Source organism: Macrosteles quadrilineatus, unplaced genomic scaffold, assembly GCF_028750875.1.
Source record: "Macrosteles quadrilineatus isolate MER2022 unplaced genomic scaffold, UCM_ALF_1.0 Scaffold_9__3_contigs__length_116548681, whole genome shotgun sequence".
Taxonomy (NCBI): Eukaryota; Metazoa; Arthropoda; class Insecta; order Hemiptera; family Cicadellidae; genus Macrosteles; species Macrosteles quadrilineatus.
The window spans coordinates 16,791,233-16,807,746 of record NW_026542602.1 but is presented as its reverse complement, the minus strand read 5'-3'; the positions used below and the strand labels follow the sequence as shown (position 1 = coordinate 16,807,746).

General features: G+C 33.1%; 1 protein-coding gene across 1 annotated transcript in view; it reads right to left on the bottom strand.

The window, feature by feature from the left end:
* Positions 1-16,514, bottom strand: part of LOC129002596 (27 kDa glycoprotein-like) — a 34,198-nt gene that overhangs the window by 16,140 nt on the left and 1,544 nt on the right. Inside the window, exon 2 of the mRNA XM_054430522.1 lies at positions 845-1,047. Within this exon, the coding sequence (XP_054286497.1) occupies positions 845-1,047 (203 nt within the window). The remainder of the gene's footprint in view (positions 1-844; positions 1,048-16,514) is intronic.

Genomic DNA, 16,514 nt, shown 5'->3' with positions numbered 1-16,514 from the left:
GAATCCGTGGGGTGGATTCCTGGGAGGTTTTTTTAACGCCTTATAGATGTAAGCACTCTCCGATAAAAATGGTCTTTTCACCAAGCGAAATTTGAAAATAATTACTTAAGCCATCTATGTAGGCCTACATGACAAAATCCGCAAGAGTTAATGTATAAGTGCTTCGCTCAATAAAACATAGTACCACTCCACTCCCAATATAAGAAAAACTCACAGACAACAGTAAAACAAATTACTTAAAAAGAACAGTTTTTTTATCAAAATAACCAGCAGCACACTTTTGTCTAGTATTTTTAGAATTATGTGCTTATGTACAGTGCTCGATTTGCGGGGAACATAGCGGAATGGAATTCCGGTACCTCTCTTTCGGGAAGATAAAAATATTTATTAGCATAAATAGGTCCATAAATAGTTACAAATCACATTAAATAGGTTATAGTTCCAGCATCTCATTTTTTTTACAAATCGAGCTCAGCTTATGTACAGCTTAAAAATAATAATACAATAGAAGAACATTTCAACCAAAATAGATATTGTCATTTCATTATTTATTTTTATTTAAAACACAACGTAATCTCATTGATCTTATAAAAGCAATTGTTTATCATCTAGCAGTAGAATAATATGGTTCCTTTTTTCAAACCGCTATTACCAGTATCATTTTCAATAAATACAATTAATTTCCAAGAAATTAACAACTCATAACGGTGCTTATTAAAACGTCATAAAAAAGGAAAATTGAGTCACACAAAAGGAAACCAATTTTATTTTTTTTACCTGTCTATTACACCAATAACTAGAAAATCTTAGATTATAATGCATTAGCATAATAAAAATAGCTCACCATAGCTTGATCGAACGATGTATTTGTTCCATAGCGTAAACATCTTTCCTTGAGCAAATCTTCTCCTTCCTCGATAGAAGGTATTTTGTCAGGGTCTAAACCTTTGGGAATGATTTCCTTCACATTGTCTGGTAGCATATCCAGTCCCTCCGAGACTTTCTTCTTTGCCTCCTCGATTGTGTTCTCATCATAAGCAGAACCAACTGAAGGAAAAAGCATGTTATATTCAAATTTGTAATGGTATAAAATTGTTTTATGTATAATGAATATGTACAATGCCGGTGTGTCTAACATTGTTTTGTATGAAAATGCATTGAATCACATAAAAATCAAACTTTATTAAACTTAAAAAGAATAACATGACTTACTTGTAAAACTGTAAACATACATTGACCTACCGTTTTTGTTTTGACAAAAAAACATTCTAAATAATTATTATCACAATCATGTGTTACTTTAAATACAGTTAGTTAGGAGATTGGACATGCCGTGATCATGAAATATAATCAAAGTATCTGCACACTTTTCAGGAACTGTCTTCAACATGTCATAAAAAACTATATTACATGTAGGCCTATATATTTTAATCATAATATGATGGCCTGAAAAGATAAAACTAATGTTGAATCTGAACATTAGTTCAGGGAAGTTTTTCCAAAACCCCTTTAAGCATTTTCCAGTTTGTCCATCATAAACATTGAGCCAAATATTGGGACCTCTGCACAGACAACTCTCTGGCAAAAGAGATTCAATACCTCCATGAATAAGTATGGGCATTCTTAGTACAGTACATAGCCAAGCCACTACACTACATCTAGGTTGGCATGCATTTATTGAGATAACGACTGCAGTGCACGTCAATGAAACTGCAGCAAGGAGATAGGTAGGCATACTCATCAAACTAGGTTAAGAATAAACCAAATTTAGGAACTTAAATTCAAATAATCTTTATTTGTTTGTAGCACAGAATACATAGTGTAAAATACAGGTGTTGACAAATTACAAACAAAGGTTTCTTAGAATTAACAATGTAAAAATTGGCATTACTTTATAGGCCTAACTCATTGAAAGAATAAATAGCTTTATTGATGAGGTACTTTACTGATGAGGTAAACACCCCGCGCTCGCAACACACGCCCGCCGCACCGCGAGTGTAAACGCTACGATGTGAACCGGTACAGTGACTCTCGTGTATATAAACTGTGTATATATTAGAATGTAAGTGTAGGATAGTGAACTCTAAAGATGCCACAACCTGTGGCGAAATGCGCATCAAGTATCAAAAATCAACAAGAACTTCAAGGCAACAAAAACAAAAAAGGTAATTGATGAGGTATATAAATACATTAACTCATTCATTCATTCATTTAACCAATAATTGACCATGAAGTTTTGTAATGAGATAGGTACCTAGATGGATAAGTTATACAAAATACGGCAGGTAGTAATTCAAGCCCATAACACAGACAATGGAATAAACCTCAAAGTATTATATTGTCTTTGCCCATGGATTTACCAAAACAACCTTAGGACATAAATGCTGGAGTTTTAGGGGTTGAAGATAACAGTGTGGTGAGGTTATCTGGTACACAACTTTGTATCACGTGTGGTGGCTTGGTGGCTATTTTAACATAATTTGTGAAATATGTTTTTAACAGCATCATGGAGATAAAAGGTGAAAGGAAAAAAAACTCAAAAAACCTTTTTTATCTTAGCACAAAAAAATGTCAAGCAAATTACAATAAAGAGGATGAAAAGTGTTTCTGGAGAAGTAGTTTGAGGGAATGAGAGATGCAAATATCTATATGCTACGGCTACATATTTATCAACACAAAGGTAGGGGTAAGATAAACTATTTCCATACTTTTTACATCTAAGACAAAAAACTATTTTAGATATATTACTACACCCTCCAAATCGGCTGAAAGTAAGGCCAACCCTACAATGTAATGTAGTTCACCTACATAGTTACATAGTAGACCTACATTACAGCAATTGTTTTCAACACGATTGAGGCACTGATAAACGCTGGTTTATAATCAATGGTAACGTATGTCGCAAGTGACCCCGCAATTATCAGGTCGTTAAACCTCGTTATTGGTGATTACCGTGACGTCGGTGCTAATGTGCAGGAGACATTATGCGGTTCCAACGATCGTCTGCGGCGCTCCGTAGTGGTAGAGTACCTAGTGTAGTGACTTTGGAAAGTACGTGTGATGAGCTCGCGTCGCGTATTACACAATGTTTCTTTTTAATTCTCCCTACGTTGCAAACACGAATAAAAATAGGACGCAGAAAGATAAACAAAACAATACGTCTGTGATATGTAAACGCTAATATTTAACGGACACTGAAGAATTGTATGTGAAAGCAAATAATACTAGGCGAAAACTAAGAAAATAATATACTGTAAATGCAATTCTTTTTCTGGAAGAAAATTATTTACCAGTCCGATTCCCTGGACACATTTTACTGTGGCATTTTCTCAGATTGCTTTTCTCCATAGATTGGGAGTTAATTTATCAGTTGAATACGTTAGGCCTACGTCCTTTGCTACACCAATATGTAGTAATAGTAAGTAGAAGATTATCAAAAACCTTATCAGTCAAAACAAAGAGAATTGAGTTTTATCACATTCCGCAAAACAAACGTAGTAGTACATCGTGCTATGAAGGAGGAAAATCCCACTATTATCCAACATCACCAAGTTTAATGACTTCCATATATTATCTTGTTCATTAAAAGTTTCCGAAAGCAAATTTGATTTCTTCTAAAATAAATTTTTTCGATAAAATAGGTTGTACATTGTACATTTTGAAAGTTTAAATCATGCCACAAGCATCAAACACTCGTAGATGTGTGGAATCGGTAAAAATTGTATTTGCTTAGTTTGAAAGATAACTGACACCATAGATGTACTGCCCAACACGATAATAAACAGCCTTGCCATTCTAGCAGTCAGCCCTGCCTGATTGTTGTTTGTCAACGATAAGCCTGAAGCCTTATTCGTTCCATCGTTGACATCAGCGAGCACATAATAATAATAATAATAGAGAGGACACGGCGTTTAACCAAATGCACTGAAAGTGTGGCCAAATCCGCCATCTTGGTCCGTCATACAGCCTGAATCCAAGACCCACGAGCTCAGTTCGCATTAAAAACCCCGCAACAAATACACGATCATAAACAACATTAATAGTTGACAAAAAATTCTGAAATTTTGCACACTTGTAGATATGATACTGAGAAAAACGATGGTGTTAATATAAAATTATTAGTTATGATAGTAATTGAGTTATAAATATGTTTAATACTTATGTAGTTTAATTTTTCAAATTCAGACATGAAAAAGTTGTATTGCGAGGAAATTTTTTATTTTTTGGTCAGAGAAATTTCGTCAGCGGGAAAGTTGTGGATAAATAACCAAATTTAACTATACGATTCACCAAAATTTTTTATCATGTTCGGTTTTCTAAAAAATCAGGTACAAAAGGGATCCATTGCCGCTGCTCCGCGCCACGCCGCTGCACCGCCGGCCGTCTTCTATACATTTAGCGTGCAGTGTTTTAATAATTTATACTGTTGTACTGTAATATTGTATATATTAATGACATTTTCAAATATATTGTCTATGTAAAATTTTCAACCGTTTAGCACAACTTTTTAAGGACTAATTAGCTTTCAATATCATCCAAGATAAACTAAAGATAATTCTGTAAGTTAAATTAAACTTCCCAAATATATTTGTAAAATTACACTCAATTTATTGCCCCAGAAAAATTACAGTTTTATTGAGATGTTGCCTGATTTTATTTTTGTGAAGACTTTCGTTACTTATTTTACAGTAGTAGCAAACTCTAACATTGGAATATTTTTTAGCAATAATTTTAATTAGGTACGAAACAAAAATGATTTTTGTCCATATTGTTTCATATCCTGAGAAATGTGTAATATTTGGAAACAAATTTACACCTACACATTGTCCAAGTACTTTGTTCGTTAAGTCCTCAATTACATTGTTTTCCTTTACACTAATATCGTTAACTTTATATCTACACTATTCTCATCAAGCATAGCAGACGACTAGCGCGCTGCACACGCCGGGACTACTGTTGGGGAAATAAATATGTGCACTCGAGTTTGAGCCTAAATATCTCTTGAGATGAACTATCAGATTTTGTTGAGACAAAAATTAAATATAATCTGGTTTAAATACATTTTACGTGGTAAAAATTAAAAAAATTCCGTTTACTAGAAAAATTTATATATTTGAAAGATCCTAAAAAGTACCGATTTTTAAGAAACTCTGCACTAACACTGAAGTTTAAAATTTAATTGTAAACAAACTACTCAGCCAATATTTGTGAAATTGTTATGGCTTATTGGTAGGTTTATTGTTAACAGTTCCATGCATTTTAAAATTTTTACTCACAATAGTCTTTATGGTGATGTTTATTTTTAAAACGTATGCTAACATCGTTAATAAGACGCTAAAAATGTCGTTCAAAATGCCATCGTGTTTGTCGTGACACAAGAAATAAAATAACACTAATATGACAGATTTATAATGTGAACAAAGATGTTTTTTAAACAGATATATATTTGTAAACAAAAATTTCTCCCGCGATAAAAAAAATCGATTTACTACGGTAAAAACAATCGATTTACTTTAAGACATTTCCAACAATATACTAATACGACAATGTACTTCCAGAAAAACCTAAGTAATTTTTATACAAAAGTATTTTTACATTCAAACAAAGCCTATGTAAACAACACTGACTCGAAGCATAGCAGACGACCAGCGCGTTGCTGACGCCGGGACTAGGCTAGCGCCGCCATCTTTGTCCGTTTCGTCGGCTAGTCAGACTGCCACGCTCCTGCGCTCCGAGTAGCGCTTCTATTTTGTTATGTGTTCGCTGGTTGACATAACAACCGAGCCTGATTTGCCATCTGATCTTGGTATTCCATGCCACAGCTGACAATCTGAATCTATGATATTATTGCCGGAAACAGAACATACAGGAAATACCCGGCAGCCGACGCTGGACGTTATCCACTCGTGTGCGCTTGCGCTACGCATCCAAATCGACCAAATCGTGCGAGTGGAAAACAGCTCAACTTTCGCAATACGGGTGTTTATTTTATACTTACTGCTACTGTATTTCAAAATAAATACTACACGGTCAGTGGATGAAAAATAAACGTCTAATGCGTAAAAGACTATCTGAATATTAGCAACATAGATTGAACCTATAAGGGAGTAGTGGAAAAGCCAATGGTAGTACAGGTTGTATAGTATAGTCAATGATAGTACCTACCTATCCATTTACCACAGGTCACAAACATCATCGAGATACTTTAAATATTTAGCTGTGTTTACATTGTATTTGATCACAGAATAAAGAGTGACTACTATTCTTTACTGTGGTTTCAGTTTGTAAAAAAATAATACGACACATTAGGGTTATTTGTAGTGGGCATAAAAACAGTTCACATGTAAGGAAAACTATTGTACCATTATTTATATTTAATGTTTGGTGAATTTTGACATTAAGGTCAAGGCCACAATTGTAAATATTCAAATTCAAATCACACAATATCCAATCATCTAAAACCGTGACCAAGACCATAGTGTCGGAAATCATTTAAAGTATCAACTAAATGATAATATGTTTTAAGTGAGTGATGAAATTACGCAGCCTACCACTTTACATTACGTAGGGTTTTATTTAAAAAGGCATTGTCAAAAACGGCATGGTGCTGGCATTGCACAAAATACATATTGTATATGTCCACTAACATTGATTCCATTCATAATGAGACCTGCACAAAACAAATACTTCAATTTTATCATCAGTTGTTTGTTTACACAGTGTGTTTGACCACGGAAGGTTGAGATAAAACTCGTTGTGCAATCCTCGGTTTCCTCGTGAAAGTAGCGATGAAGGAGAGATCGCGTCGTCTGTTGCGCTGCTTGAACGTCTTTACGTTTGTACGTATCCCCGCCAATTACATTTTCATTTTATACATACACAAGGCCGTACGTACGTCACACCCGCTGGTAGAGATGCAGAGGTAAAATTGTGATAACATAAATTTAAAGTCCACGCGAATATTACTTAGGATTATTTCAAAGCAGATTTAATGTTTGCCATTGATGAAAAATGTTATATTGCACGGCACTTGTATGTGGGGATATAGTCCTACCGATATATTTTTGTGAGAGGATAAATATTTCCTGAGATTGAAAACACATTCTAGGAGTATCTTGGTACCGGTTTTGGGATTTCAGATGTATCAGAGGTCGTCAGCTAGTTTTTGACTCAATCATCTTGACCTAATTTCCTCCTACCACTTCACGCTCGGCGTGTGATGATAAGCGAAATTCTGCTTTCCTGGCTTGTTTCAATGATTTGTATATAAAAGAAATATTACTCTTAGGTTTTGTAAGCAAAAATCAAACAAACAGTCCTAGACGTTGGGTCCGAGTTTTACAGTGTATCTGAAACTATCGTTAATTTGATTCTTTTCAAAACAAACTGAGATGGTTAAGGGGACATACTTATGAGTTTTAAAACATTAGAGCGTATTACCAAAACCGGTTTAATTATTTAAATTGTATGAAGGAACACTGGTATAGACGTTCACCACAAGGTTCTGCTTGCTGTTGGATCCTGATTCTATTCAAAACATAGATGTCAAATTAGAAAGGATGTTGAAAGATTCTGTTCATGGGCGTTCGAGTTTCAGAACTTTTTATCAGTATTAGAATGGTCTGATTCCTTCATCAATGCTTTTAAATATTATTTTTTACAATGTTGTTACCGTATATCTTTGTCTTTAATGCATTGTTTTAAAGTATGAACATTGTAATTCACAGATAAATATGTCTTGAAATGGCATCTACAGTTCATTCTAAAAATACCACAGAATACCGGTTCATTAAAAATATTAATTCAACTGTTAAAAACATTGACACCATTTTACAATATGGCAGCTAACTTTAAAATTGGAACACTCATGTATTTTATAAAACCTGATTTTTAATAATTGTATTTTATAATAGCCTACCGGTACATTTTTATTTTGATCAAAATATTTCAATAAACAAGCAAATTAATTAAATAACACGGGAATATTAAAATGTAGGCTAGTTATTCTTTATATGTCTCTGTAACATTTGTACAACAACGCTTTACAATATACAATGATATTTGTTTTTAACCTCTAGATCAGGCATATTGTGCGGGCAACGGGTGAGGGGCTCTCTGAGAAATCCTAGTGAGGGGTCTCTTGCTCTAGAGATAATGGTTCCAATGCAAAATTGGCATTTTCATGTATCATGGGTAAAAAAATTGAAAAACTAAATTTTGAAAAATTGTTTTACTTTTTAACATTCCTTTCTTATAATCCAATCTTGCTATTGCCAATATTGTTCACAAACTTAATTCATGCAAAATGTCATCAAATCAAACCCAAATAACTCGAGTTATCGTGCTTATGACATATCTATATACTAAAATAAAACTGATATTTAAAGAAATATTAAAGTGTAGTATTTTTGGCCTTTGAGGACATTAAAATGAATAATTTAAAATTAAATACTTTTTTAAAAGAAAACGTTTTGAAGTGCACTAAAAAGTATAAAAATAATTTATAAATATGTGGAGAGTATAAATACAATTCTAAGATTTAAAACGAAAAACGTGGGGTGCATGCAATAGATAATTTACAATTATGAACCTTCACCTATTGAACTAATGTAACTACCCATTGCATGCACCCCACGTTTTTCGTTTTAAATCTTAGAATTGTATTTATACTCTCCACATATTTATAAATTATTTTTATACTTTTTAGTGAGCTTCAAAACGTTTTGTTTTAAAAAAGTTTTTTATTTATAAATTATTTTCTACTTTTTAGTTTTTAATTTGTGTGGATTTTAAATAATTTCAAGCATCTGTGTAAGAATAAGACAGATGCATGTGGGATATCTAAGGTTTATTTGAGTTTCTTTTCATATAATTATGTATTAGATTGAATGTATGGCCTACCAACTAACTACAAATATATCAATCTATTTAATTTATTGTTTACTTTATAGAATAATAAATAAATAACAATTGACATTATAACAAACACTTTTATATATGTAATCAGATTGTTTATCTTTATTTTGAATTGTTTGTTTGTATAAAGAATCTCTTGGGAGCATAACCTGTACTTCTTAACCTCTGCTCATCTAACTGTCAAATTTAAGTATTTACAGCTGACTTAAATTAATTGATATATTTACATTTTTTTCAAAATGTAAACATAAAAAATTTGGAAGCCCATGGGGCTTAGCCCAAAGGAAATATGGAAATTAAATTATATAATATTGTATTGTCATCCATTTGTGAGCTATGTTTCAAATTTCAAACCTCTAGCTCATCGGGAACTTTGTTTAAAAATTGGTATCAAAATTTGTAGGAAAGCGAGCTAATAAAAACAAGCCCATGGGGCGTAGCCCAAGGGAAATGTGAAAATTAAATGATATAATATTGCATTGTCATCCATTTGTGAGCTATGTTTCAAGTTTCAAGTCTCTAGCTCATCGGGAAGTATCAAAATTTGCAAGAAAGCGAGTTAATGAAAACAAGCCCATGGGGCGTAGCCCAAGGGAAATATGAAAATTAAATGATACAATATTGCATTGTCTTCCATTTGTGAGCTATGTTACAAGTTTCAAGTCTCTAGCTCATCGGGAAGTTAGTATAAAATTGATTACAAAATTTGTACCGGACAAGAAAGCGAGCTAATAAAAACGTTTTAAAAAGTAAATCCGCCCTGGGGCTAGATTTTACCATGCCACCTACGGTGGTAAGGTGACAGCACATCTTTCCTAGGCCCTATGGAGAAATTTGCTAAAACTAATTTGAGAATTTTTTTTTGTTTGAAAGTTATTGGTATCAACTGTCATTAAGAAGAAAATATTGTTTGTGATAAAAATGGGCACGAATAATTTCTGAATTTCTATAATAAAAGACTACATAGATTTATCTAGCCTTAAAAGTACCCTTTTCAAAGATATTATGTCTTCGATGCACATGTTGAATTAAAAAATGTGATCAAACTTCAAAATAAAACTTATGAGTTTTGTGTGACAGATAGCATCAAAATGCAGAGCTACACTACAGTAAAAAAGAAAGGAGTAAGTATGAATACAGAACAATAAAAATAAAATAAAATTGCCTTTATTCTTGAGCGCTTCTCAATTAAATTTTGGATTAGCCTACAGAATAACTCACGTCACGTCACTAAAACTAAATATTTACAAGTCATATCCCTAAAAAAATTATGAACATGAACAAACATCAAAAATCAAGCTATACAAACAATATAATACCAATATACCTACAAACAAACAAAAATCCTCGTTTAGTTTGTTTTCCTTTTCATAATAACACAGCTTGTCCTCCTTCTGATAATAATGCGCAAAATTAAAAAAAAAACGATGGAAAAATTAGAGATTTAATGATTAACAGGTTGCACTGAAATGATAAAATTTACATTCAAATAATTTCATATTTTTAACTTATTTTAACTAGTAGTATGCTTATTCTGCACTGAACAGTGATGAGTGAACGTGAGCGCAACAATGGGCGAGTCCACCGGCACTTACCATTGACACTGGTGAACACAATGTTCTTTGTGTGGGTAAATCCACCAAATCTCAGTTAACAACAATCATAACTTTTCTTAGTCAGTAAAATTTGTTTATTTTCAATTAATTACTTTAACATATATCATACTTTTTCATTAAATAATAACATTAATACCCCCGCCGCAGCAAACCTGCAGACTAAGCGAATTTCCATTTGACTGATTGGATTTACACTGAAATGTCTACTTAAAAATATAACATTTATTCCCGATTAAAATAGAATTAGTTTAACAAGTACTTAGGTTTGCTGCATCAGGGAGGGTAAAACAGTTTTTTTTTTAAATGTTAATAGTTAGAAAGAAATAAAAACATTTTCCAAATTTGATCAAAATATGTTCATAAACAACCAAACTACAACAGTTTACTTATTCTCCATAAGAATAACATGGGAATTTTAAATTTACAATTTTTTGGAATTTTCTCTGTAACCATTAGGCGCATAATAATGCTTCAATATACTAAATTATTTGTTTTTTTAAGCTCTACAAAATGGTTTGGAAATAAATTGCTAAATTTTATGTTTTTTGGGTCAAAAATGGGAAAAACCTATTTTTACCCCATAAAACCCCCTGTAAACACCCGTTCCCATGGTCCGACCATGCTGGATCGCGAACTCGTTCGAATAAACGTAGGTTTACACGTTTGTACCAAATTTCATCAAAATCGGATCATTTTTGCTCGAGTTATTGTGCTGACGGACACATATATATATATATATATATATAAATATATATATATATATAAATATATATAAATATATATATATATATATAAATATATATATATATATATGAATTTGAACGGATGGTGTTTTTGGCCTCTAGGGACCTCAAAACGAAAAAAAAAATCGGTCCCGCGTCCAGGTCTTACCATGAGTACTACGGTAATAGCTTATTCCCTATATGGGAAATTCGCTAAAAAGTGCAACTTAAATATCATGTAGCCTAAATAATTAAACAATTAGGCCTACACACACAGGAATGAGCTTGTAATGGACGATAGTTACTTGATTCTCTGCATGGAGAGTTTCAGGAATTTAATATATTTTATACTGGTAAGAAACCTTGTAGGCCTACTATTCTCATATTTTAGTTTTATTTTAGCTTTAGTTGTACTGACGATTTTCCAGTAATGTAATCCTGCATTTTGTGGAAATAAAAATTCTTGATTCTTGATAATTTCTCTTCATGTTGTGATCAAAAAGATTACAGACTGGCTTGAAGAGTAAATAGGTTATACCCTACAAGTTATGGGAAATTCGCTAAACAATGCAAGTGGTATTTTAAAAACTAGTCACACAGGTTAATAAGTTTTAATGACATGGTGAGGATATCTCAAGAATAACCTTGCTACAAGGACAAACGGCCTTGGTAGTCCCTTCAGCTACAAGAAGGCAGAAAACTTTCCTTCTAAATCATCCAACTGATTTTACAACAATATTTTATTGTAAACTATGTGTTTCCTTGTACCTATGTAAATCTTCAATGGGGTAATTTTTAAACAGCAAAAAATAATCAAATGACTCTTGTCAATACTTGTAACTCATCTAGTAAACAATAAAGGAAAAACCAGTTTGGATTGGTAAAAATAAAATTCAGTACGGTTGTTGTCATTATAGTTTGTGCTAATACTAAGTAGGCCTACTAGTAAGTAATTCGTACACAGTACTTGTAATTTACAATCTATCTATTTATATATATATATATGTATATATATACAGGGTGTCCCCCGAAAGGTGTCTAAAAATTGATTACGGAAAAACTGATAAACGTACAAGGATAAAATAAAATAATTTTCCACTAATCAACCCCAAGGAATAACGTAAAAATATACAGGGTGCTTTTTTCCAATACAGGGTGTGCCAAAAACTGAGGGTCACTAGTTCGAATCTCAGAATTTTCAAATGTAAACATATGTCATGTCATACATCACTTTAAAGGTAGTTATTAGACAAACATTTAGGCAAAAACAGAAATTAATGCGTGCTCGCATTCCACTACAGTACTAGCATGCGAGTAAAATTGTGGTTGACACTTGTTCGAGCATGAATGCGAGCATAACTGGAATGCGAGCTCGAATTAACGTAAACGCGCCTTTAAAGTGAAATTACAAAGTTGTTCAGAATTAAAAACCTATAAAATGATGTGCCTTCTGACATATGTTTCTATTTGAAAATTTTAAACAATGGTCATTTGCAAATTTTCATAAATATTTTTTTTTAATTTTTTTATTTAAAAGAACCTTTATTTATAGCATATCAGAGTAAAGCTAATATATCCAGTTCTGCTATGCAGCTTATTTTGGAAGTGAAAAAATACATGAAGAATTTACACATCAAGTTGTCATTGTGGTAAAGTAAACTTTCATAATGTCAGATCGAATGAATACATGCAAGAAATGTTTACAGGTAACGCTGAATTGATCGAGACGTTTCAAAACCTTTAGTAGAACTATAATAAAGCCTTGGCTATGGTAAGCTCAAATAGTAAGATTTAACCAAACCTTGGCGGACCTTATGTTTTTATTATCAATGTTTTTGTTACTCGCTCTACTTCAATTGAGAAAAAATGCAAATTGATTATTTACATCTTGCTATCACAACGGCAAGGTTTCGTTGCCAGTTTTACATGGAAACTTATACAACGTTTATTGACTGGAAGCCACCTAAAATCAAGACATTTCAAGTCAAAAATAAGAAGTTTCAACAACTCATTTACTATGGTAAGTGTTAGTTGCAATATTAGACCAAACACAAGAGAAGGGCTTAATGTGTAGGCTATGAATTCAACAGTAAAGTTCATTACAGAATTGGAATAACACCCACGGACTTACGGTCAAGTACAATCAAGTTTATTTTTCTGATTCAGGAGGGTCAAATAATATACACTGTTCAATAAGAGAAGATGAAAATTGTTATCAAAATTGTGTAGGAAAAAATAAATCCATACTAGTGTACCTGTTGCTTGAATTAGAGCAATTGCGAAGTATTACAGGTGTTATTTTAAAAGGAATAAAAGTCAAATTTTCGATGACCTTAAAAAACTCGACTCAAGATTATGAAAAATACTCATGATGTACATAACAGTTCGATATAATCTACTTCTGTATTACTTGTAAATATTAATTTTTCAAAAGCTGATTTTGGTTTTTAGTGTTTTCTACAAATGTTTCCCACTCATAGCCGCATTAGGTTGTCCATAATAATGGGTTATAAATTCTAAAAAAATCATTATTTCTATTTCTTCTACTTGGTGGTATTCTATGACTTTCCAATGTTTCCATAGTTCTTTCAATGATTGCTTAAGAAATGCAGCACAGTGTTAATTCAGTTTTCTTTTTATTTAGTATATCAAATTATACATGCTTTCTCCCTTTTTTCTATTGTAATATTTTGGCCAATCCCAATTTAAATATTAAATCTAGGCTAATTCATTCCAACCAAGTCAGTAATAAACTACTGTAACCTAATGTTTAGAAATCAAATCAAAACTATTATTCAGGGTTAGTAAAAAGTGTGGAGACCCCCTGTTATTTTTTTAACGGCCCATACTAGAAAAAACTAAACTCGGCACACCTTTATGACATGCTATGAAGTACTTTTTGGGCATAACCGCCACTTGGTGTTCATCCCCAAAATGGGGGATTTTGGGGGAAACAAAAAGATTCCAAATGCAAAGACCCATCGAGTGACCCCTCATTTTGAAGGTCCTGGTAAAAGAAAACCAACAACGCAAACTAGAGGTCTCTATCTCAGTTCAGTACAAAATGGCAGCCAACTGAAATTCTCATGAGTTCCCAAACCCAAAATGGGGGATTTTGGGGAAACTCAAAAATATTAAATGATAAGCCCCATTGAGTGACCCCTCATTTTGAAGGTCATGATAAAAGAAAACTAACAACGCAAACAATAGATCTCTATCTTAACACAGTAAAATATGGCAGCCAATCTATATAAATAAAATTAGAGTTTTGTCTGTACATTGCTTAGAATAATGAACTTTTTGGTTATTTTTACATTTCATAGGTCAGAGAAACCGAATCAAACCTTATCTCAATTTCTGTCTGTCTGTCTGTCTGTCTGTCTGTCTGTCTATCTGTCATTCTCTTGGTAACGCTAAAATACGCACTTTATTACAACTACTCCTCAATAACTATAGCACTGTCCCGCCTGAAACTTATTTTCCAAATACTATACATATATGAGATGGTTTTAGACGTATTTCATCGAATATGAGACAGTTAGATATTTAACAGTAAACCCTTGAAAATCAAGTTTTTGTCGATTTTTGACGTGGAATTTCTGGAAGCCCATGTTAACCTTATGAGAAATGAAATTATTGAATCTTAACAGCTGTTTCAATTAAACAAGTTGGTTCTGTTCTGTGATGTTCAATAGCATTAAAGTTACAAGGATTACCAACAGGGTGCAGCACTAGCACTATTATTTCTTTTACATTTATGACAACAGCTAATTTGCAACCTGGAGGCGAGTGAGCGTAGCGAACGAGCTAACCTGAAGGCAAGTGAGCGTAGCGAACGAGCTAACCTGAAGGAAAGTGAGCGCAGCGAACGAGCTCCAACATACAGGTGAGTGAGCGTAGCGAACGAACTTCAACCAGGACGTGATTGAGCCATGCAAACGAGATCAGATAGTAAAAATAAAAGTAAGCCTACCGTTATAGGATCGACCGGCAGACACAGAGGTAATTTAACCTTTTATTGATTGTCATACCGATCCGGAACAACAAAAAACAACATAAAATGAAGCTATGTATAATAGTTTGGCCAGCATATCTTAAAATATGCAAACCAACTGCTGTTCGTTATATAAGAAGGTTTCAACTGAATATTATAAGATCCCCGTGCGTAGAACGGGTACACAGCTAGTTGAATATAAAATTGCAAGTTATTTCCGATTTCTAAAGATTTTAATCAGCTTCCATTTTTTACTGGATTGAGATAGAAACCTCTAGTTTGCGTTGTTAGTTTTCTTTTACCAGGACCTTCAAAATGAGGGGTCACTCGATGGGTCTTTGTATTTGAATATTTTTAGTTTTCCCCAAAATCCCCCATTTTGGGTTTGGTAAGCAAGTGGCTATTAGGCTAAAAAAAAGTACTTCATAACATGCCAAAAAGGTGTGTAGAGTTTAGTTTTCCTAGTGTGAGCCACTACAAAATTAACAGGGGGTCTCCAGACTTGGAAAGCTGTAAGTTAAATTCAACTTCTGAGAATTTTAATTGGCTTCCATTTGTAACTGGATTGAGATAAAGACCTCTAGTTTGCGTTTTTGGTTTTCTTTTACCAGGACCTTCAAAATGAGGGGTCACTCGATGGGTCTTTATGTTTGAAATTTTTTTGTTTCCCCCAAAATCCCCCATTTTGGGGGTGAACACCAAGTGGCGGTTATGCCCAAAAAGTACTTCATAACATGTCATAAAGGTGTGCCGAGTTTAGTTTTTCTAGTATGGGCCGTTAAAAAAATAACAGGGGGTCTCCACACTTTTTACTAACCCTAAATACTGCATGCACATCACAAAAACAGTTAGTTAGTAACAGTTAGTAATTAGTTTTTAGTTAAATATTGATGGTTTCATTTAACATCAATAAACACGTAAAGGCTTAAGTCGTAGCCCATCATTAATCAATTTGATGTTTAGATTTATTAAAAGTAAATAAAAATACCATAGCTCAATTCAATGTTTACATAACTTAGGAAAGAAATATTTCCTACTTTAAGCAATATATTGGAATGAATCAAGATGAATATTTTTTTGCCCTCGGGCTCATGCCTGGGAATGTTTTTCACATTACTTCAGGCTAGACCTAGGGGTTGCGGCATTATCACTTAGATAAAATACATTGGTGATTCGGCGGGATTTGAGCCCTGGACCTCAGGGACCGAAGTCCTGCGCTCTAACCACTAGACTAGCTCGCTCCCCCGATAGTAATGTCAATATTTA